General features: G+C 40.3%; 1 protein-coding gene across 2 annotated transcripts in view; it reads left to right on the top strand.

Annotated features, from left to right (window-relative positions):
* Positions 1-19736, top strand: part of LOC125889458 (neprilysin-like) — a 38561-nt gene that overhangs the window by 15704 nt on the left and 3121 nt on the right. For both annotated transcript variants that reach the window (XM_049577486.1, XM_049577487.1), the window contains exons 5-22: positions 3632-3712; positions 4150-4245; positions 4337-4455; positions 4641-4709; positions 5285-5419; positions 7158-7259; positions 7361-7497; positions 7657-7750; positions 9883-10011; positions 15184-15282; positions 15391-15468; positions 15689-15792; positions 16160-16218; positions 16341-16460; positions 16857-16990; positions 17409-17474; positions 19354-19449; positions 19634-19710. In XM_049577486.1, coding sequence (XP_049433443.1) covers positions 3632-3712; positions 4150-4245; positions 4337-4455; positions 4641-4709; positions 5285-5419; positions 7158-7259; positions 7361-7497; positions 7657-7750; positions 9883-10011; positions 15184-15282; positions 15391-15468; positions 15689-15792; positions 16160-16218; positions 16341-16460; positions 16857-16990; positions 17409-17474; positions 19354-19449; positions 19634-19710 — 1795 coding nt within the window. The remainder of the gene's footprint in view (positions 1-3631; positions 3713-4149; positions 4246-4336; positions 4456-4640; positions 4710-5284; positions 5420-7157; positions 7260-7360; positions 7498-7656; positions 7751-9882; positions 10012-15183; positions 15283-15390; positions 15469-15688; positions 15793-16159; positions 16219-16340; positions 16461-16856; positions 16991-17408; positions 17475-19353; positions 19450-19633; positions 19711-19736) is intronic.

Raw genomic sequence — 19736 nt, forward strand, 5'->3', positions numbered from 1 at the left:
GAGGTTTAGAAAACAGATCATAGTTTGGGTTAAATAAGTACATTTGTTACATAACATTACTTTGTAAGGTAGTTAAAAAGTGTTGATGTATGTAATGTTTGTCATGTGACATCCATGACAAGTGACATATGTGATGTACTCAACGTATTTAAAAAAAAAACTTGTGAAAGTCTTGTTCATTTGACCCATCCAACCCCCCTCCCTGCCACCCTACGTGGGCTTTCTCACTCTTCATGCCAGTGGTTCTCAACTGGTGGGTCACAGGTCCATTCTGAATGGACCACAAGTGACTTGTGAATGTATCAAGTTTGTAAAAAAACACACTTTACTTAAGAGTGAAGTGAATGTCAGGCACAGCTTTCATTTTAAAGTGCCATTTCCTGCTGTAAAGTGACTGACTAAAGGACAGCTACTTAACAGAGACAGTCAACTAGCTCAATGACATGGCCAAACGCAAGTATGAGGCAGAACAGATTACACTGTGTGGACCTTCAACCAATGGCTAAGGAAAAATCTGGACCTCATGGGTGGGAACTACTGCTTTATACTACATTTTTTTTTGCTGTGAATGAGTTTACACTGGGGTTGAAAGTGTGTCCCCTGTGCGTCAGAATCAGGCTCCAACAGCTGTTGACCAAGCTGCTGTATTTGAAGTTCTGGGAATGAGAAGAGGCTGCAATCTCCTTATTTTAGATAGAAAGCCAATGAGCCTGTTGCCTAATTCTCATTGGATTACTTTCATTTTGAAATTTAGTTTCAATGATGTGAACTGGGGCATGATTTATTTAAGCACACTATATTGCTATATATGTATATGTACATATATAAATTCTTTAAAGAATAAGGGTGCTTGAGCAGTTGATGCAGTCATCATGACTGATGTATGCATTATACTGAAGTACACGTGTGCACATCTTGACTTGGCTAGCGAACTTTGTGGATTTCAACAAGTGGCAGGTCTTTAAATGCACAAAAGAAGCACTATGCTAAACTAGATTTATCACATTTTCGAACTTGCATGAACCGGAAGTTCATCACACGTGCTTAGACTTAAAAGAGATTAGCATCATTCATTATCTATTATGCAGTCCTTATAACCCAGATAGACCCACCATAAAACCCATGTACACAACATAATAAGCCACATGCTTCTGGAAAATCAGTTGTAACATAACCTACATTTTCAGATAGAGAAAATTGTTGAACTCAGAAGCAGAAAAAATGACAAAACAATTGCCCAGAGCCAAGAAGAAACTGTCTTAGTGTGTACACATTGTTTTATTTGTCAGTTCAGTGTAGCCAAGTAGTGCTGTGCCACTTAACCATGACCGCGTGTTTCGGATGTCAAGGGATTTCATCAAAACCTCACTAAATCTCTGTGTATTCCCTGATGAGTAGCTGTTAGGTTTCTTTGTTTCCATGTTCAAAGGGCACAACATTTCTTACACTATCATAACAAACACTTTCATTCACCATGGTGGTTTTTAGTAAACACCAAAATTGCCACGTGGGTGTTAGGTTGAGTCTTGATGATTCCTCACTCTCATGTTAGATGCTGCTGAGAAGCGACAGCGCATCCTGAAGGAATGGTTAAACTTTAAAGCAACAATGTGCAACTTTGTGCCTTGAGGCAACACAGGAAAAGTGTATTGTTGGTCCCATTCTCCTCCCCCTCAGTTGAGCAAGTTTACACACCAACACTTATCACTCATTTTGATTAGCTGTCTACCTAGAAATGCTATCTAGCCTGAGGCTGAGCTAACTGGCGTCCATATGCCCACAACAGGTGTTGAAGAGGCAATGAACGCAGGCAATAAAACAAGCAATGGTGTTCACTCTTGTTTTCAAATGGCCTTTCACTGCCACACCTTCAGCTTTGCTGCTCCTTGATTTCTTTCCACCTTTTTTTTTGCTATGACTTCGCTGCTCTGAGGTCACTAGCCCTGCCTTGATTACCACCGCCATGCTGAAAATTCAATTTATAGCAACCAGAGATTAAAATATGCATTGCATTAATTTGTGGTCTGTATGACAGCGTTGACCTCTACAACAAATGACCCAAATAATCTTAATCACTTAAATGAAAAGATTAATTGCACTGCAACTAATAAACAGTTCATGTTTAATTATTCATTCAATCCTTCAAAGCAAAGTTTTACCATGCACAACAGGGGAACATTTTAGAATTATGTACTGGGGTACTAGCTATTGTTATGCATTCCTGGATCCTGATCTATTGATTAATCAATGCAACGTTCCAGTGCATCCAATGAGTAAACCTTTGATCTTTTCAAAGTTGTAGACTTGATTTTTCAGAATTACCAGAAGAGTGAAAACTGATTTAGGTCTGTTCAGTAGGGGAAAGTTTTTTTGTTCTCACTAGAATATTCCATTTAAATAATGCCCAGTGTTGACAATATGAACGAACTTTGTTTTTCAGGTAACTACTGTGCATATTGTGTAAAAATAGAAAACTGAGCATAGAGTTTTGATTGATGGATGGAAGTCAGCTGATAGATCACATGATTCCTTTCCATTGCAACCAATTGATGAATCTCATTCAGGGCACCCTATTGCTTATATATGCTGCTACTCTCCCTGCCGTAGGCTTTCCATGAAGACGCATGGAAGGGCAGGGAGGTTTGCTCTCTCTGCTTCAGGCTGTCCTCATTTGCACGTAGAAGGGCAGAGACGTGTGCTCTCTCTGCCTTAAGGCATTCTATGTAAACGTGTGGAAAGGTGGAGAGGTGTGTTGTCTCCGCCTTAGGCTTTGCATGTAGGTGCGTGGAAGAGGCTTTCTGTGTAGGTCCGAGGAAAGGCAGAGAGGCCCCAGAACAGGGCATATAATACTATAATATAATAATATAACACAGAACAAATAATACTGCCAATGGAAATAAAGTTTCTTTGACTGAAATGCTTGTTTTACGTTAGTTCCATTGCATTTCTTTGTGTATGATATATTGGTAGAAATGGTATATAATATTCAGAACTGTTCTCATTAGTGTATAATCACCTGAAAATAAGAATTGTTGTGTGTTTTTGTGACCTATAATAAGCCACTTATATCTACATATGAAACAGATCCTCTTCCATGGAGTCCAGCCTAGAATGAATGAACCAAACACTGGCTCCAGATAGGGCAATTTGCATTTTTGAGTCAGCCTCTGTAGTTCTCCTACACGCTTGACACACGAGAGAAGTTTCAGCTGGTTGCAATGTGCAACCTCACTACTGGATGACACTAAATCCTACACACTAGACCTTTAAATTCATTCATAACATGTCCCCCCATGGAATAATGTCATATTGTCTGCTTTTTCAGTGGTTGTTCCATTTTGCTACAGTTTGAAGTAATGACTGACTAATGACTATTTTTGTTGGCACTGTCCGACACAGGGACAGAAAGAATGCCTCAGTTAAAATGATTAAATACATCTGGGTGACAGCTGTATTCTATTTTGAATCCACAAAGATTAAAAAACAAATCTATATAGTACCGGAGGTTATTTACATCCCTCTCTCGTCTTTCCTTCTCTCTGTTCACATGAACGCTCATTCCTCCTTAATCTTTTTGTCTTTGTCTTTATGTCTTTCCTTCATGCTCGCTCTGTCTCTGCTCTATTTGTAGGTGTCCTTGAAAAAACAGTGGAGGGGGAAGCCACTGCACTCACCAAGGCTAAGACCCTTTACAAATCCTGTACCAATGAGAGTGAGTCAGCAGGCATCAGAGACTATTAATTTTTGTGTCTTCTATTTTCCTAAAATGGGTCTTTTTCTTGCAGTCATCAAAGGTTCTGTCTCTCATTCAGTTTATTGTATTGTCAAGCTACCATTAAAAAATGTATTAACAGTTGTTATCAATAATTATTTTTAAAAATAAGAATTACTGTCTTTCAGCTTTACATCATTTTGTGATGCAAATTAAAGGTTTCTTCAAAAGCATTTTGGCTTAGAAGTAACATCAATAAATTCCTCATAATGCCCTCAAATTTGCATAGATTAATTATGCTTGATAAGAAGTACAATATATGAAGAACAACAAGCTTTATTTTCTTTTTCTTTTCTGAATTTTGATTGACATATACTTAATTGCATTGTATTGTCAGAAACAGAGGTTTGCTTGTTTGTATCTACGCTTGATTTAAGGTTTAATTGAGCTCAGGGGAGGGACTCCTTTGCTGGACATGCTTCCTGATGTGTTTGACTGGCCCATAGCTGTGGACGACTGGGACATCAACTATGGTACAGTATTCTTTTCTATCGTCATGCACAGCAGAAGTCATGTACAGGCAATTTCTTCTTCCTCAGTTTTCCTCCCTTCTCTGTTATTTAGGTAAAACGTGGAGGTTGGAGCATGTCATCGCCAAGCTGAATGAGAAATATGGAACTCAACTCTTGGTTAACTTTTTTGTCGGCACTGATGACAGGGACTCCAATTCACACATCATTCATGTAGGTGTGCGACTGTAGCCAGAAAGCCCTGGTCTTTCTCTCTCTGTTTCACAGACCCATGTTTATACAGACACTCACACATTGTATCCATCCAGCTGGAAAATAACCACCCACCAATGTCATCAAATTTGTTTTCTTTGGCTAATACGAATAAATAAGTGTTTTCCTGTCCTGCTCTTTGCCAGTTTGACCAGCAGACAAACCTCGGCCTCTTGTCCAGAGATTACTACGCCTGCACTGGACCCTACGCAGAGGTAGGTCTAAAGTGTAAAGATAATACACATGCACGCACACTCATAACATAATTAAAGCTTTAAAGTGATGCACAATGAAAAGAGCTCCATGTGTTCATTTGGGCGAGTGCCACTGAGTCTGGGTTCTATGTCCCCAGGAGTTTGTTCTGGGAAACATGACGCCTGACAAATGATGAGGGCATCAGCTGAAATATCAGCAACTCAATTGACTGTGCTTATTTTTTGCTTACGTGCATTAACAAGCGTGTGCGTATGTGATAGATAAAACTGTGCTCCGAGGCGGTAAGTGATGATTAGAATCAAAGAGGCAAAACAGAACAGATTTGGTTGTGTCTCAATCCAGACCAGATGTGTGTGATTAGAGCAAACATCCTCTGCTCTGGTTTTACTTTACAGTTTACATGGACTTTTGATTGATATGCAGAAAGCAGCACTTAACTGCACTTAGCTTGAGGCACGCCAAATGTAAGTGTAGGTGTGTACTGTATGTGTGTGTCTGTATGTGTGTGTATCTGTGTGTGATTGTCAAAGTGACTTCAAGATACGAATATCATAAATAAGTGTGTGTCTGACAGGCATGTCGGGCCTACGAGCAGTTCATGATTGACCTGGCTAAGCTGATCCGCACTGACCGAGGACTGACCATCAATGAAACCCACATCAGAGAGGATGTGACACGTGTTATGGACCTGGAGAGGGACATCGCCAATGTAAGCATGCATTCACAATTATTACCACAGAAGCCAACCTGTCCTCACTCCCAACTTGTCAAATATCAATGCTTGGTCTTTGGCCCTCGATGTCAATTACAAACCAACATAATGGACATACCTACCATGCTGTGACCCATTGGTTTGTGGGCTGCCATTTGAAAGCCTTGAGTTCAGCATTCCAGCCATCTTGTATTTTTGAGCCAGAAGTGACCATATCTGGATGAGAGGGTAGAGCTATGGATGAGTGAGCAGTGGATCTGACTCATAGACTGTGCAAACACCTTGCAGACAGCCTGTCACTCAAAGCGGTGCCACCCTTAGATATGCGTAACTTCAAGCCTTAACAAAATGTAAACGGAAGAGTTACATAGAAATTCACACCCTGTACAGTTTTCATGAATGTTGAAATAAGCTAGAAAGACCAAAACTGTTTTGTTTTTTTTGTTAGTTTATTTTTTGCACCAGGCAGTAAACATGTTTATTTATACTGTTAAGTCGGGCATTTTAACATGGGGGTCTATTGTGATTGACTCGCTTCTGGAACCAACCCTCAGGTGGTCATTAGAGGAATTACAGTATCTGATACTTGCACGTTGGCTTCATTTTTCAGCTCAAGAAGTTGCCACTTGTTAACGACGCACCCTTTAGTATCTAAGTGCCACTCATCGGCCCATGCCATTATCTGACACTCTGAGCAACTGTCTAAGTCCGAGCAGAGCAGGTGGATTGGTCAAACAAATGTAGGACTTTCACCCTGGATGCTGCTGTTCAGGTCCTCTGTGAAACAAAAAATCAAGAGAGAGTTATTTCAACAATGTAGCATAGGACATATGTCATGTGACATACATGACATTACATTACGTCAGTAATATGAAACCATGATCACTTTTCTAAACCTAACCATGTACATTTGTTGCCTAAACCTTATGAAGTAAACCTATGTTGGAAGTTTACTCCAAAACAAGACTGTACTTAAGGAGTGTGAACTGTACATGTCATGTGAACACAGAAGTTGTTTTTTTTTTTTTTTGAAAAGACACAATGCATTTAATGAGCTGGGACTGATAAGCCACCCCTAAATGTTCAAAAGTAATAGAGAGGTGCCTACAGAGTCATAGTTTGATGTGTGGGGCCACTCACCAAGCTTGGGTATTTGAAGAGTTGGGATTTAGACGCTGTTGCAGACACTAAATAGTTCATCAGATCTGAGAATTTCCTCTAGAGTTATACAAGAGTGTTTTTTTTGTCTGGCAGCAATACATACCTTGTCTTCGATCTCAGCTTCACACAACAGGAGGATTTTGTGAGCAAACAAATTCTGACAGGATGACCTTCCTCGTTTCCATTTGTAGCCCACACCTCTCGCCTCTGCGTGTGTTTGTGGCTCCAGTCTGGAGCAGCTGCTGCGTTGAACAAGCCGTTAACCAGCCTGATCCTTACACAACAACGTTTCTCAGATATCAACAGGTTTCCACAGTCCACGTTTGTCATTTTGTGCTGGTTCTGTGCTTTCCTCACTGCCACGCTTCACTTCCCCTCCACTCGGCTGCTGGCTTTTACAAGGCAGTCACACCGTTCAAGCTCTGACATTTACAGACCTAAAGCCTCCTGGGAGTCCAAAGATGTTTGTTGCTGCTGGACCGGCACTGAAATTGTACGCATGTGTCAGGAAACAGGAGGGTTATGTTGTGACAGCATTCTTGATTTTCTACCTCTCTGTCTTACTCACTCCAAGGCTACTGATACTCCAGAGGATCGTAACAACCCAGTGTTGCTTTACAACAAGATGGAACTGGGTGATCTGAACGCCAACTTCACCCTTGAGGTTGAATCACAGGTAAAAATAGACTCTTTCTCTGTCAGAATTTGCTGTTTCTTTTTCACCTCTTGCTCTTTCTAATGTTTTTCTCCTCTTTGTCTGTGCTTTCGCATTTAAAGGTATTTGACTGGAGTTACTTCACAGCTAAGATAATGGATACAGTCAACATCAGTGTTCCTGACACAGAAAAGGTCATTAACTACTCCCCCAACTATTACAGAAGACTCAACCTCATCTTGGCCAAATACAACAAGAGGTGTGTGTGTGTTTGTATGAGTCTGTAATGGTGCTGAGTGTTTGTGTATGATAGCCTGTTTGTGGGGGCGGGAGTGAACTGCAGTGAAAACAGCTGCTAACCCATCGTAGCTTTGTGTATGTAAGACCGTTTCTTTCAACGCCCCTTGTCTCCTCACAGGGATCTACAGAACTATATGGTGTGGCGTTTTGCTATGAACATGGTGGTGGGCCTGAGCAGAAATTACAGGGACACCAGGAAAGCCTTCCGCAAGGTACACTGTCAAGACCTTGACACTAAACCTGTCAAACACAACTGACACTGAACTATAGAGTTGGATGTCAGTATTGAAATTTGAGTGTTAAAAAGAAAATGGACTGAACAAAATGCTAATGTTAGCACTGCAACATACAGTATGTATAGTGACAATGCTTACATACTGACGATTAGCAGGTTTGTTTACTGTGGTCACCATCTTATCGTAATGTGACATATTAGCATTTGCTAACTAGCACTAAACACAAAGTATGCCTGTGGCATACTTTGTGTTTAGTGCTAGTTAAACACAAAGTATGCCTGAGGCTAATGAGACCATCATTGCATTTGCAGGTACTATATTTTGTCATGAATCACAGAGCCAGTTGGCATTGGATGTCAATATGACATTAGAAAAATGTTGGACTCTTATGTTAGACAGATGTTAAATTTTGGTTGAAAGTGCATATCTTCCCACACAATGTTGTTACGTCATGATGTAGTTTGCAGGTGACATTTGGAAGACGTTGAATTTGGGTCACCTGACATCACAACCTAAATGTAACCAAACATCAATATCTAAGGATGATGGTGGCCAGCTGGGTAGTGATCAAGTCAAACTTTGTTTAGAATATAAAAGTAACACCCACCAAAAACTATAATGAGTTGCTGATCACCAGTAATAGACATGATTGTATAGAGCAGGTGTTGCACACTCTGCCTCCATATGCATTTCTTTTATTAAGATGACTTTTCAGCCTTTGGGCCTTCTTCAGGATCAAGAAGCAACAATAAGCTTGTTGATCTTTAAAGCTGCAGTAGGTAGAAAGCCTGAAAACGGTTGATTTTTGAGTCTCATCTGAGTTAGGTTTCGTTCGTCTCCGCCCTGAGCCCCTCCTACCAGATGAGCATGCGAGTATTTTATCCTACTTGGTTCTATTTCTCCCTCTCTGGGAGCCTTGGCTCTCCCTCACTGCGCAGCAGCCCGCCCCATCCCTCCCTCGCGGACCCACACATAATCCAGAGGCTCGGCTCTCGCTCTCCGCAGAGAGCCCTCAGCTCCGCTCCCACGGCCGACCCTTGCGCCCTCTGGCCAGGCCCGGCCCCACCTCGCCCTTCCCCTCCCCTCCCCCCGGGGCTCAGGGGAACCAAGTTCTGTCTTCCTTTTTTAGGGTTTAGCCATGTAGGCAGTTGTAGCCAATGCTGGAATAGTATTTTACCTGGTGCACTGTTCGCCATTGCCGCTTGCTCTCCCCTTCTGCCGGCTGCACGGGAACGCGCATATGCAGTAGAACAGCCAATAGGAATGCAGTGGTCTGAGCTGACCTTTGATTGGTTGATGCACATCGGTACAATACTGATTCTTTAGAGGCTGAACACAGAGCCATGATGAGGTGCAGAAACCTATTGTTTGTCTCAGACCACTTGCTTTACATTATGCTTAGAGGATATTATAAAATTTTTACTCAGTTATACCAAAACAATGTTGCCTACTGGAGCTTTAAGAAGGCCCAAAGGCTGAAACATCATCTATCTTTGCTTTCTACCATCAAGTCAAACTTTGACCTGCCGGTGCCACCTGATGAAAAGTCAACTTCACCAAATAACAAAAGTCACTACAATTAATTAGAGGTGGACATGAATGTCTTCACTGTAGCACTGGATGAAAAGTCAAGATATTGCCAAAGTGCAAGGATTCCTCTACTGTGGACCATGAAAGTCTATGCAAAACTATATGGTAATCCATCCATAAATCAAGATATTTCAATCTGGATCAAATGTGTACTATAAAGCCATGCTGCAAGAAAACTTGTTAGACTGTTTCTAAATAATCCTATACTGCCATTTCTTGCAACTTGCAATATCAGCTGACATTTACACCGATACTGAGGTATCACATGGGCAATAAATATACACTAGATGTCTACACTCAGCTCCATTCATATTCTTCTTCAGCATTTAGAAGTCTTCATCCTAGCCCTCTTTGTAATCTAAGCATTTCCCTTCTGCCCTATTTCTTATCTTCCTAAGTGTAACAGTGATGCATAATGGAGGCGCAAATAAAGAATCACCATGAGTCTCTTTAACTAACATGCTGACGGGTTTATCCTGAATCTCTAATTGATCGGTGCCTCATTACTTTCCCTACAGGCTCTGTCTGGCACTACATCAGAGGCAGCGGTGTGGCGACAGTGTGCACTCTATGTCAACAACAACATGGACAATGCTGTGGGACGACTGTATGTGCAGGAGGCCTTCTCTGAAAAGAGCAAAGAACTGGTCAGTGGGTGATTGGATTGAATGAAGGATAAAAAGCTCAAGCATTTCTTTAGTAGACAGAGTATTCATCTTCTAACCGCTTCATCATCTGTCTAAAACAAAATTGAAGGTTTTCTTGTTTAAATGAAGAAGGAGACATACTTTATTAATCCCTGAGGGGATACTGAATTTTTTCACTCTGTTGTTATTTACACATGCACATTAACTGACACTTGGAGCTGCTACCAAACACACACATTAATCTGCAAGGTATGAATTTTTACAAATACAGTGTAAGCGTTTGTTTATTTATTTATGTATTCATACATACAGTCTGAGTACATGTGTTTCAGGCCCATCCCTGCTGGGAGTATTTTTCTCTGACTCTTTTGTCACCATTGCATCATGTGTCTCTATCACAGTATTGTATTTTCTGCTTGCACCCATTCAAAGCAGCTGAATAAGGTGTCCTTGTTATCATGTCCACACCAGGCACACTGTAAACCTCAACTCGTTGGCTGCACGTGTGTGTATGAGTGTCACATTGTGAGTCAGATTGTGTGTATAACCATGTACATCTTTCGCAACACTGTGTGTCTCACACACCATAAAGATCTGTTATTTTCGGAACCTGTACCCACTCTAGCATGTGGGTTTCAGATTGCATCCTCGGTAAATGTGTTTGTGTGTGTGACAAGTCACACACAACTCGATAGACAGTATCAAGACCACTTTCCTTGAATACATATGCCGTGTGTAAGATTGCTGAGCTGAGCTGCAGCTGGCACGCTGCACCCTGCACGCTGCACTGCTCACATACCAACCTTCTCTCAGCCACAGATATTTCAGATATGATCATCAGTGGAATGTAACTAAGTACTTTTACACAAGTACTTTTAGAGTTTCTTACTTGAGGCGAGACACCCCAGGCGAAATGTATGCAAAACATGCAAAATTAATAATCATTTGCATATTTAAGCATAACACTTTGGAAAACTTGTATCACACATATTTATTAGTTAAAGATTTTAAGCTGTTTACCTGTATTGTCTGATTTTTTGCCTTAAAAAAGTATGCCATTTTACAAACACATAACTTTAAAGGCCGTTTTGCTCAAAATGCAATACATTCTTATTCCAACCTCGTCAGTATCAATGTTTGGTCATGGACTTTCCATGTCCAGATACGACATGAAAGGTACCCTGTTGACATTCTGGGACAAGTTCTGCCTCTTACACATCTTGCCTGCAGAACATTAAATACACTTCCGTTTGTACAGGAAATTTAACATTTACATACAGTCCCTCTCAAAATAAACACACTGTCAGTACAACAACGCAGATTTACTTTTTTGTTTCCTCTAGCAACTAACACACATGGTTGGGGTTATGCAACAAAAGCACGTGATTGGGTTTAGAAAAAAAGAAAGGGGTTTGGTTATAGAATTGTATGGGACGCGGACACCGCGGTGTTTGTTGGTCAAAGTCTGTGTTTGATGGACCCATCCACCATCCCTCACAACCACCCTACTCTGGCTTTCGCTGCCTTAAAGGATAACTTTGGTATTTTTCAACCTGGGCCCTATTTCCCCATGTGTATGTGTGCGTATGATTCATAGGTACAACTCGTTTTAAAATTGGTTGAGTATTGAGGGAGGTGGATGCAGCCGGGAGCCACGAAATGAGCTAAAATGGTAACGGGGCAAATACGTCCCATATAAGTTTGTGCATTAGAAGTGCTTTTTTTTGCCACTGACCGGTTCAGATCGCCAGTGTTATCTCTGTAAATAGCATACTAAGCTTTTCCCTTACCTCTGGGCTGTGTGTGACGTCATCTCGCGAAAGCTTTGCTCCACTGTGTCTGTAGCTCTCTCTACTCGTGGGACAGCCGTTTTCTCGAGGAAGAGGTGTTTTGGGATTGGATGTCTTCTCTTCTTCAGCTGACAGTAGTCATCTTGGGAGAAGTGAGCACTGCAGACCTGATGGTCTGCAAGGCGCAGTGTCTGGACAGGAGTGTTAGCATCCATTTGTAGCACAACTAGCCACACCTTCAGCATCTCGTCGTCCAACAAAGGCGGCCTATGAAAGCTGTACGGGGTGTTACGCGACATCCTGTTCTTGCAATTTGGATAAGCATGAACACAAACCATTGTTTTCAATCGATGCAGTAAAACTCTCAACTGTACTCCGGGACAACCAGCACCACTCTGAGCAGCGCACAGCATGGCTCCTCTGTTTTCTTCCGGCAACAAGCAAAGCTCTTGCGAGATGACATCACACAGCCCAGAGGTAAGGGAAAAGCTTAGTATGCTATTTACAGAGATAACACTGGCGATCTGAACCGGTCAGTGGCGAAAAAAAAGCACTTTTAATGCGCAAACTTATACGGGACACATTTGACCCCGTTACTGTTTTAGCTTGTTTCGCGGCTGCTGGCTGCATCCGCCTCCCTCAATACTCAACCAATTTTAGAAAGAGTTGTACCTATGAATCATACACACACATACACATGGGGAAATAGGGCCCAGGTTGAAAAATACCGAAGTTATCCATTAACTTTTGTTCATGTCCCTACACGTTTCCCTTCCGATGCCAAAGAGTGCTGTTAAACTATCACAGTGATCAGCCAGGTATCATGCTGGTGTTAAAGGGGCGGCTTTTTTCATCAGTGTCTGAGCCTCCAAGTCACTTTCCCAGCACTGGATTTCAACGACTTCAGATTGAAACAGTTTGCAAAATGAGTTTTTTTTTTACCCTCATACATCATACTTCAGTAGCACTTACACCAAACTTTCCAGTTTTATTCCTATGTATATTCTGAAGCCTTTTATGGAAGGGTTTGTGCATATATCTTTTATAGCCTGATTTAGATACTCTTCTTCTTCTTCTTCTTGTTTAATTTTTTTTTACAAGTGTTGAAAGAAGTGGGTTGATAAAAATAACATATATTCAAAATCCCCTCCCTCTGTAAAAACCTTTGACTCTAATATGTAAAGAAACTGAAGCAGGAATTTTGATCCTGACTTTATCCAATGTTCAGATTTTCTCTCTGGAAATATATGCAAATAAGTGCATATTTAATTTGATAAACCTCATTTGCATATTTAAAACAGTTTCAAAAAACGTGCATACAAAAATGACTGTCTTCATGTAAGTAATCAGCTGAAGAGGTTCCATGGTGATAGCTATATGTTAAAAAAATGTACCCTATTCACTAGCATTTATACTATTTATATGACCTTTTTCTGATTTAGAGCAAACATTCTTTCCCATTGCATTTATTTGCCTGCTATAGTTACTGGTTACTTTTCTGGTAAGTATTTCAAAAACAAATGTGATCAGCTTTTAAATGTGTTTTTCTTATAGATTAAACTACCATGACCAACTACAACAGTAAAATGCTAATTAAACTAATCAATAAAACTCAAATAATCTTCCAAAATATAATGTATATTGATCTAAATCTTTTTTTTCTGGATAATTAGTTTTTTGCTTTTGATTCTTACAGTATGATACGATTATACTAATTCTCTACATTGTCTGGATGATTCTGTATGCATGACTTACTCTTGGAGGCAGAGTGAATTAAATCAAATTGAATAGCAGTGGACTAGTGCCTATAATGGGGAATCATTACCTTTGAAAATACCACGATACATACAGATTTACTGGGATTACCACTGTATATGAACCCTGCTTTTGACCCATGTAGATTATGTAAAAGCATTTCACACGCAAACAGACATGCATGCATGTAACCACAAACATCTATTCATGCACCCAACACAAACTCACGTGCACACATAGGCGTGCGCTGTATGCTAAAAGGTTTTCAGAAAAGCCTCACCAGTATTGTCCCTGGTGATTTGTGGCGAACCACAGCGTGTTGTCCGAGCAATCATGGAGTGCGTTAGCGAGGGGTCTGCTGATGTGATGAGACACAGGAATGCGTCTGTTAGCTTGCTGCGGTCTCAGAGAACAACTGTGGTTTGAGGGATCTGGAAAGATGACCTTTGCTGTCACTGCAGTTTTTAATTTTTCCTCTTCCTATTTTGCTTTCATTCTTTTAGTGTTTCAGGTACTTTTTGTGGGACTGCTGTAGTTTGCTGTTGTAGAATTGGCTTTTACTGTCTGATGACCATGGTATACAGTACATGGTTTGCACAGCATTATACCATCATGGTGGCGTCAGTCAGTCTGTCTCTCTGTGTGCAGGCACATTCTTGTAAATACTGCAACTCAGGAGTAATACATTATAGAAACATTAAATGTACACCACAGGTTCCCACTGAAAGCTCAGTGTTGGATGTGGACTGTGGAGCATCTTACTGTGTGAATTTTATAAAAATCGAAAATATAATTATCTTGAGACCTGGGCAGTTATGCAAATATGTTGTGTGATGACAAGTTTGCTGACATGGAAGTATTTGTTCAGTCACACACATTTATTTGCTAATTAAGAATAGCATTTTAGGTTTAGCGTTAAACATTAAGCTCTAGTACATCATAGAATTATAAAGCTTGATTGAAATTGCTGGAGTCATCTTCAAGGAAATGTAAATATTTAAAGGCTTGAGATGCATTATGTAAATTGGTAGAATTATCAAATGCAAGGGCACTCAGAGAGTACAGACCTCCACTATCTCTCAATATTAACTAAAGTGAAAGATAAACCACTTTAATTGTTACTAAACATGTTGTAATTCTGACAGCCACTGCCTCACCTCTTTCTTCATACGTAATAAGTATTTCTTTTACTATTATTCCATCCGTCATATTAGTCTCAAAATAGATTATTACAGTACTTGTAATGTTATGCAGAGCTACCATGCTTCTGCACAAAGGGAGTGTTAGTGAGTGCTTCTGCATTGATATGTGACAGTGTAATAATGATGCCTGATTCAGGGAAGTGTATTTTTATGACTGTGTTGCGCAATATGTTGCAATTCTTCTTTTTTTTTTTCTGTGTGTGCGTGTGTTTGTGTGAGTGTGTACTTTCCACTAAACCCTCTCTGCAGACCTTATGAAAAAAACTCCCACACTATTCACAATTTGCACTGACTGACAGCTAATGTTTTTTCATGGTATACATTTGATTATGAAATATCACTGACATATTTGTGACTGTTGTCTCTTTCTCTTTGTATGTGCATATGTCTGTGTGTGTGTGTGTGTGTGTGTGTGTGGGCATCAGATGGAGGAGATGATTAAAGACATTCGGGAAGTGTTCATCAGTAACCTTGATGACCTGACTTGGATGGATGCGGAGACCAAGAAAGCAGCTGAGGAGAAGGTATTGGTTATAACGTACCATCTGTTGTACTGCATTGTATTCAGTTCTTTAGGATCTGTGACATTTATATTGTTTGTTTGTCAAATTGTCTTCTTTAATGTTCTGCAGGCCCGAGCTATTCGGGAACGGATTGGCTATTCTGACAACATCATGGATGACCAATACCTTAACAATGAGTACAAAGATGTGAGTGTTTGAAAGATGTGATCATGAATGTTTTTCATCTTTCACCGAATCAGAGTAACAGAACACAGACATGGTTCAGCGTAGCTCCGTATCAGTTCTGTGAAAACATCTCAGTGAATTCTTGGCTTTTATGAGTTTTTGCTGGAGAATATAGGACCAAGTGTTGATAGCTCTCATCAGGGCTAATCCTCCTGTTTCTCTGGCTGTGTGTTGGTGTTAGCTGGCCTACAGTGCAGAGGAGTACTTTGAAAACATCCTACAGAACCTGGAGTATGTGCAGAAGAAACGCCTGCGGAAACTCAGAGTCAAAGTCAACAAAGAAGAGTAAGATTTAATCGATGGAGTTCTCGGGCAGTACTAGATCTTTGCTCTGCAAACAGGCTTATCCCAGATGTGCAATAATTTTAAGTTACAATGTTAAGTGTTTACTGTAAATCACTAATAATAAATTTGCTTATGGTGCTTTTGGTGTGACACACCATCTTGCATTTAGCACAGTGCATTCACATTCTCCCACACGTACGCCCACTCACACATACAGTTCAGCCTTCCACTAAGCACAGCAGGAATGCTAATATTAGCTTGCTGTTATTAATCACAGGTTAATTTTAATATCTTTCATCAAGTCTGAATTGTGCTGCACTGTAGTGCTCCTTACTGTATAATTCTCCACTCTCCTTGTCTTCTGCAGGTGGGTAACTGGAGCTGCTGTTGTCAACGCCTTCTACTCATCCAGCAAAAACCAAATAGGTATTTTCACATGAGCACATGCAAAGACACGTGTGCGACTATTCAACATTAATTCTGTAAAGTTTTGTAAAAACAAACCTTTGTTTTGTTTATTTGTTTGTTTTGTTTTTCTGTGGTGTCAGTATTTCCTGCAGGTATCCTCCAGCCGCCTTTCTTCAGCAAAGGCCAGGCTAAATCTCTCAACTATGGTGGCATCGGCATGGTCATCGGTCATGAGATCACACATGGCTTTGATGACAATGGTATGATTTTCCACACTGCTGCTCTGTGTTTCTCCAAGAGGCTGTTTTGGTAGACTGAAATACTATTTTGAGAGAAATATTTCCCTTTTTGTTTCTGGCACCACCTCAGAAAAAAGGTCTTTTGAAATGCTTCTTCTTTGTGCCGCCTCTGATCATTTTTCACCACATTAATTCTCATTGGATTATGTGAAGTTGTTGTGTTCAATGTCATGATTCTTTTACACTGCTATCCACAACTGTGAGCCACTTAAAAACACAAGAGATTTCTTTTCAAATGCAGTGAAAATGTGTAATTAACATCACTCGCAGAATCTCAGAGAACTGTCAACAATCCAACAATTTTTTGTCTTGCTGATCTAATCCAACCGGCTAACCTTTCATGCCTCTGTTTTTTAGGTCGTAACTATGACAAGGATGGAGACCTGAAAGACTGGTGGACTCCGGACTCCACTCAAAGGTTCCTTGATCTGTCAAAGTGCATAGTCAATCAATATGGCAACTTTTCCTGGGACCTGGCCAATGGACTTCATGTAAGTCCTGGCAGAAAATCTGTTTATTTCATCATTTTCCCTCAAAGTTTTTATAGAATCTACATTTCATCAAATATTATCCCAAACATTTCTTATTTTCTCATGTATTTGCTTTGCTGTTACCTTTGCAAGCCTATCCATTTCCATCTTCCCCTCAGTTTTGCAGGCTCATCTCTTCTCTGCTTCAGGTGGCTTTAATATCTCGTGTTGACATATCAATCCCTATCCCTGTCTTTGTCTCTCCTCCTCTGTCCTGTTGCTTTGAACAATGCTTCTTTTATCCCCCTGGGAAAATTATTTCTTGTATCCCAAAAGTGTTATCTGTGATTTGCTGAAATACAGAGCGAAAATTACCATCTCCCTATGTCTTTTTTTCCTGCCAATCTTTATGTTTTCTCTCCTTATGTCCCCTCTCTAGTTAAATGGTAACAACACCCTCGGGGAGAACATTGCTGACAATGGAGGGATACGGCAGGCGTATCAGGTAATGAGCCTGAAAACAAAGGAGGAAACTCGGTTTAAGAATCCTGGTTTAAAGATGACAGAGGATGGGACTGAGAGTGTGGTTTGATATAGACAGAGTGCAATTATGTCTGGCCTATACTGGAGGGGAAAACAATTCATTGTTGTCCATTGACTTTGTATCGCATAAAGATGCCTCCTTGTCACTTCTGTCTGATGGTAAACAACCGACAAATGCCCATAACCTGTGTGAGATGTGATGCACTACCAACAGGGTAAAGGCTCAAAGTTTTTTGAGCCTGCAGTAGCAAAAATCTGAGCCCATGGATAAAGCACTTGAGGCATCAGCAGGAAAAATAGGAAAACTGTGGCATCCTGACACACAGTATGCCGTGAGAAGCAATACATTTTTCTACTTTTGCCAGATAAACTGCTGAGTTTGAGGCTACCTAAGCTATGCAAGACCTGCTTTTGATCTTTGTTAGGTAAAATGATCTTACCTGTTGATTCTATCGAATCGTTGTAAATATGAAAGCATAAGTAAGATAAGGAGAAGGGGCACTGAGATAGACTGACAATATCGAGCTCCTCTTGGTAGACATGGGGTGCAAGGATAATCCTTTGACACGCTAAAAACTAATATTTTAAGCTAGCTACAGACATTGTGTTAGTGTTTCAGCACTTGCATATTGCATTTAAAGTGCTGCAGGAAGAAGTCCTTAAATCTGGAAATGAGCATTTTATTACTCCTGCTTCCATCGTTTTAAAATCATTCGGTTTTTTGAATGGGTTTTGGTTAAACGTCTGAAATAAGGTCTGTAGTTAACGCAAGCTTAAGAGCTTTTGTTCTGTGACATAAAATACCTCTAAGCAAATACAACACTTGCACATTTTTAAGCTTTTACATGTCTTAAAAAAGATGGCTGCCAACAAGTGGCTAAATGAGACTAAAGAACGTCATCTTGCCAAACCTGTCTTTACAACCTTGTTGTGGTGGTTGACGTCATGTGACCATGGTGTCATTTGTTTAGGCTTTAGCCTAACATTAACTTTTAACTTACGTCAATGTCCGTGACTTTTTGTGGAGGCAACCAAGGTGACGTTGACTTCTGGGTTGGCCTACGCATAGAAGTCATTCTTGCATCACTCTGATGTGGTGCTGATTGTATTCCCCTCTGATGGGTGTGGTTTTAAGAGTATGGCATGTTGCACTCTGTCTTTATCATTGTTTGCTTGCTAACATTAATAGACGTGTCATTTTGTCAGGACATTAAAATGCTCATTAGCTTTTGTAAACAATGAAGGACATGATGTTGCTGCTGATTTTGTCAGTTTTTACCAGAGGTGAACACAGACTGGACATTAACAGATTTAAATTCAATACAAGATAATGCACAGTGCACATTGCTTGTATATCTGTTCTCAAACGTTGTCCATTTTGTTGCTCTTCTTATGCAAAGTGTCAATTTGATTGCCTTGATGAGTAACAACATCTCAGACAACATGCCTGTGTACTGTTGTTGAAGTGTCATGCTGAACAGGAAAGGTGACAGCAAAAATCAGAAAATGTATTTTTTTCTGTGACATGAATTAACATTAAAAGTACAATTTAAAATCTGAAAATACAGTTTAGATTAGCTGCTACAGCAGCTTATAATTTGTAGCAATAAATTAGTGAATTTAAAGCTGACCAGACTGTTTGCAGAATACATTTGTATTTTTTAGCATTCACATGATTCACCAGGCATGTGACACTACAGTGTAAGAAGGTTAAAGGCAGTGTTCTCAGAAATTATACTTTTATTTGAATAGGAAGCAGTAACAATTAGGTCATTCTGAGACATTTTAGATATGTCAGTGGTGAGATAAGATGAGAACATGTGTCCTATATTAAATTGCAGGCCTATAAGAACTATGTGGCAGAACATGGAGAGGAACCACCACTGCCGGGCATCTACCTTTCCCACGACCAACTCTTCTTCTTAAACTTTGCTCAGGTAGTTAATTGATTGATTGGTTGATTAATGGATGGATGGATGGATGGATGGATGGAAAGAAAGACTGGGTGAACACAAACATGTTTGATTCCATGGATGGATGAATAAGTTGGAAAGAGTGCAGTCTACTGTATACTATACTGGTTTAATGCGGTACATCATAATCTCTTCTCTTCTTCTTCAGGTGTGGTGTGGAACACACCGACCGGAGCAAGCTGTTAATTCCATTAAAGTAGATGTACACAGTCCAGGGAAATTCAGGTAAATTTACCATGGAGTTTTTCTTT

This window comes from Epinephelus fuscoguttatus, linkage group LG5 (assembly GCF_011397635.1).
Source record: "Epinephelus fuscoguttatus linkage group LG5, E.fuscoguttatus.final_Chr_v1".
Classification (NCBI taxonomy): Eukaryota; Metazoa; Chordata; class Actinopteri; order Perciformes; family Serranidae; genus Epinephelus; species Epinephelus fuscoguttatus.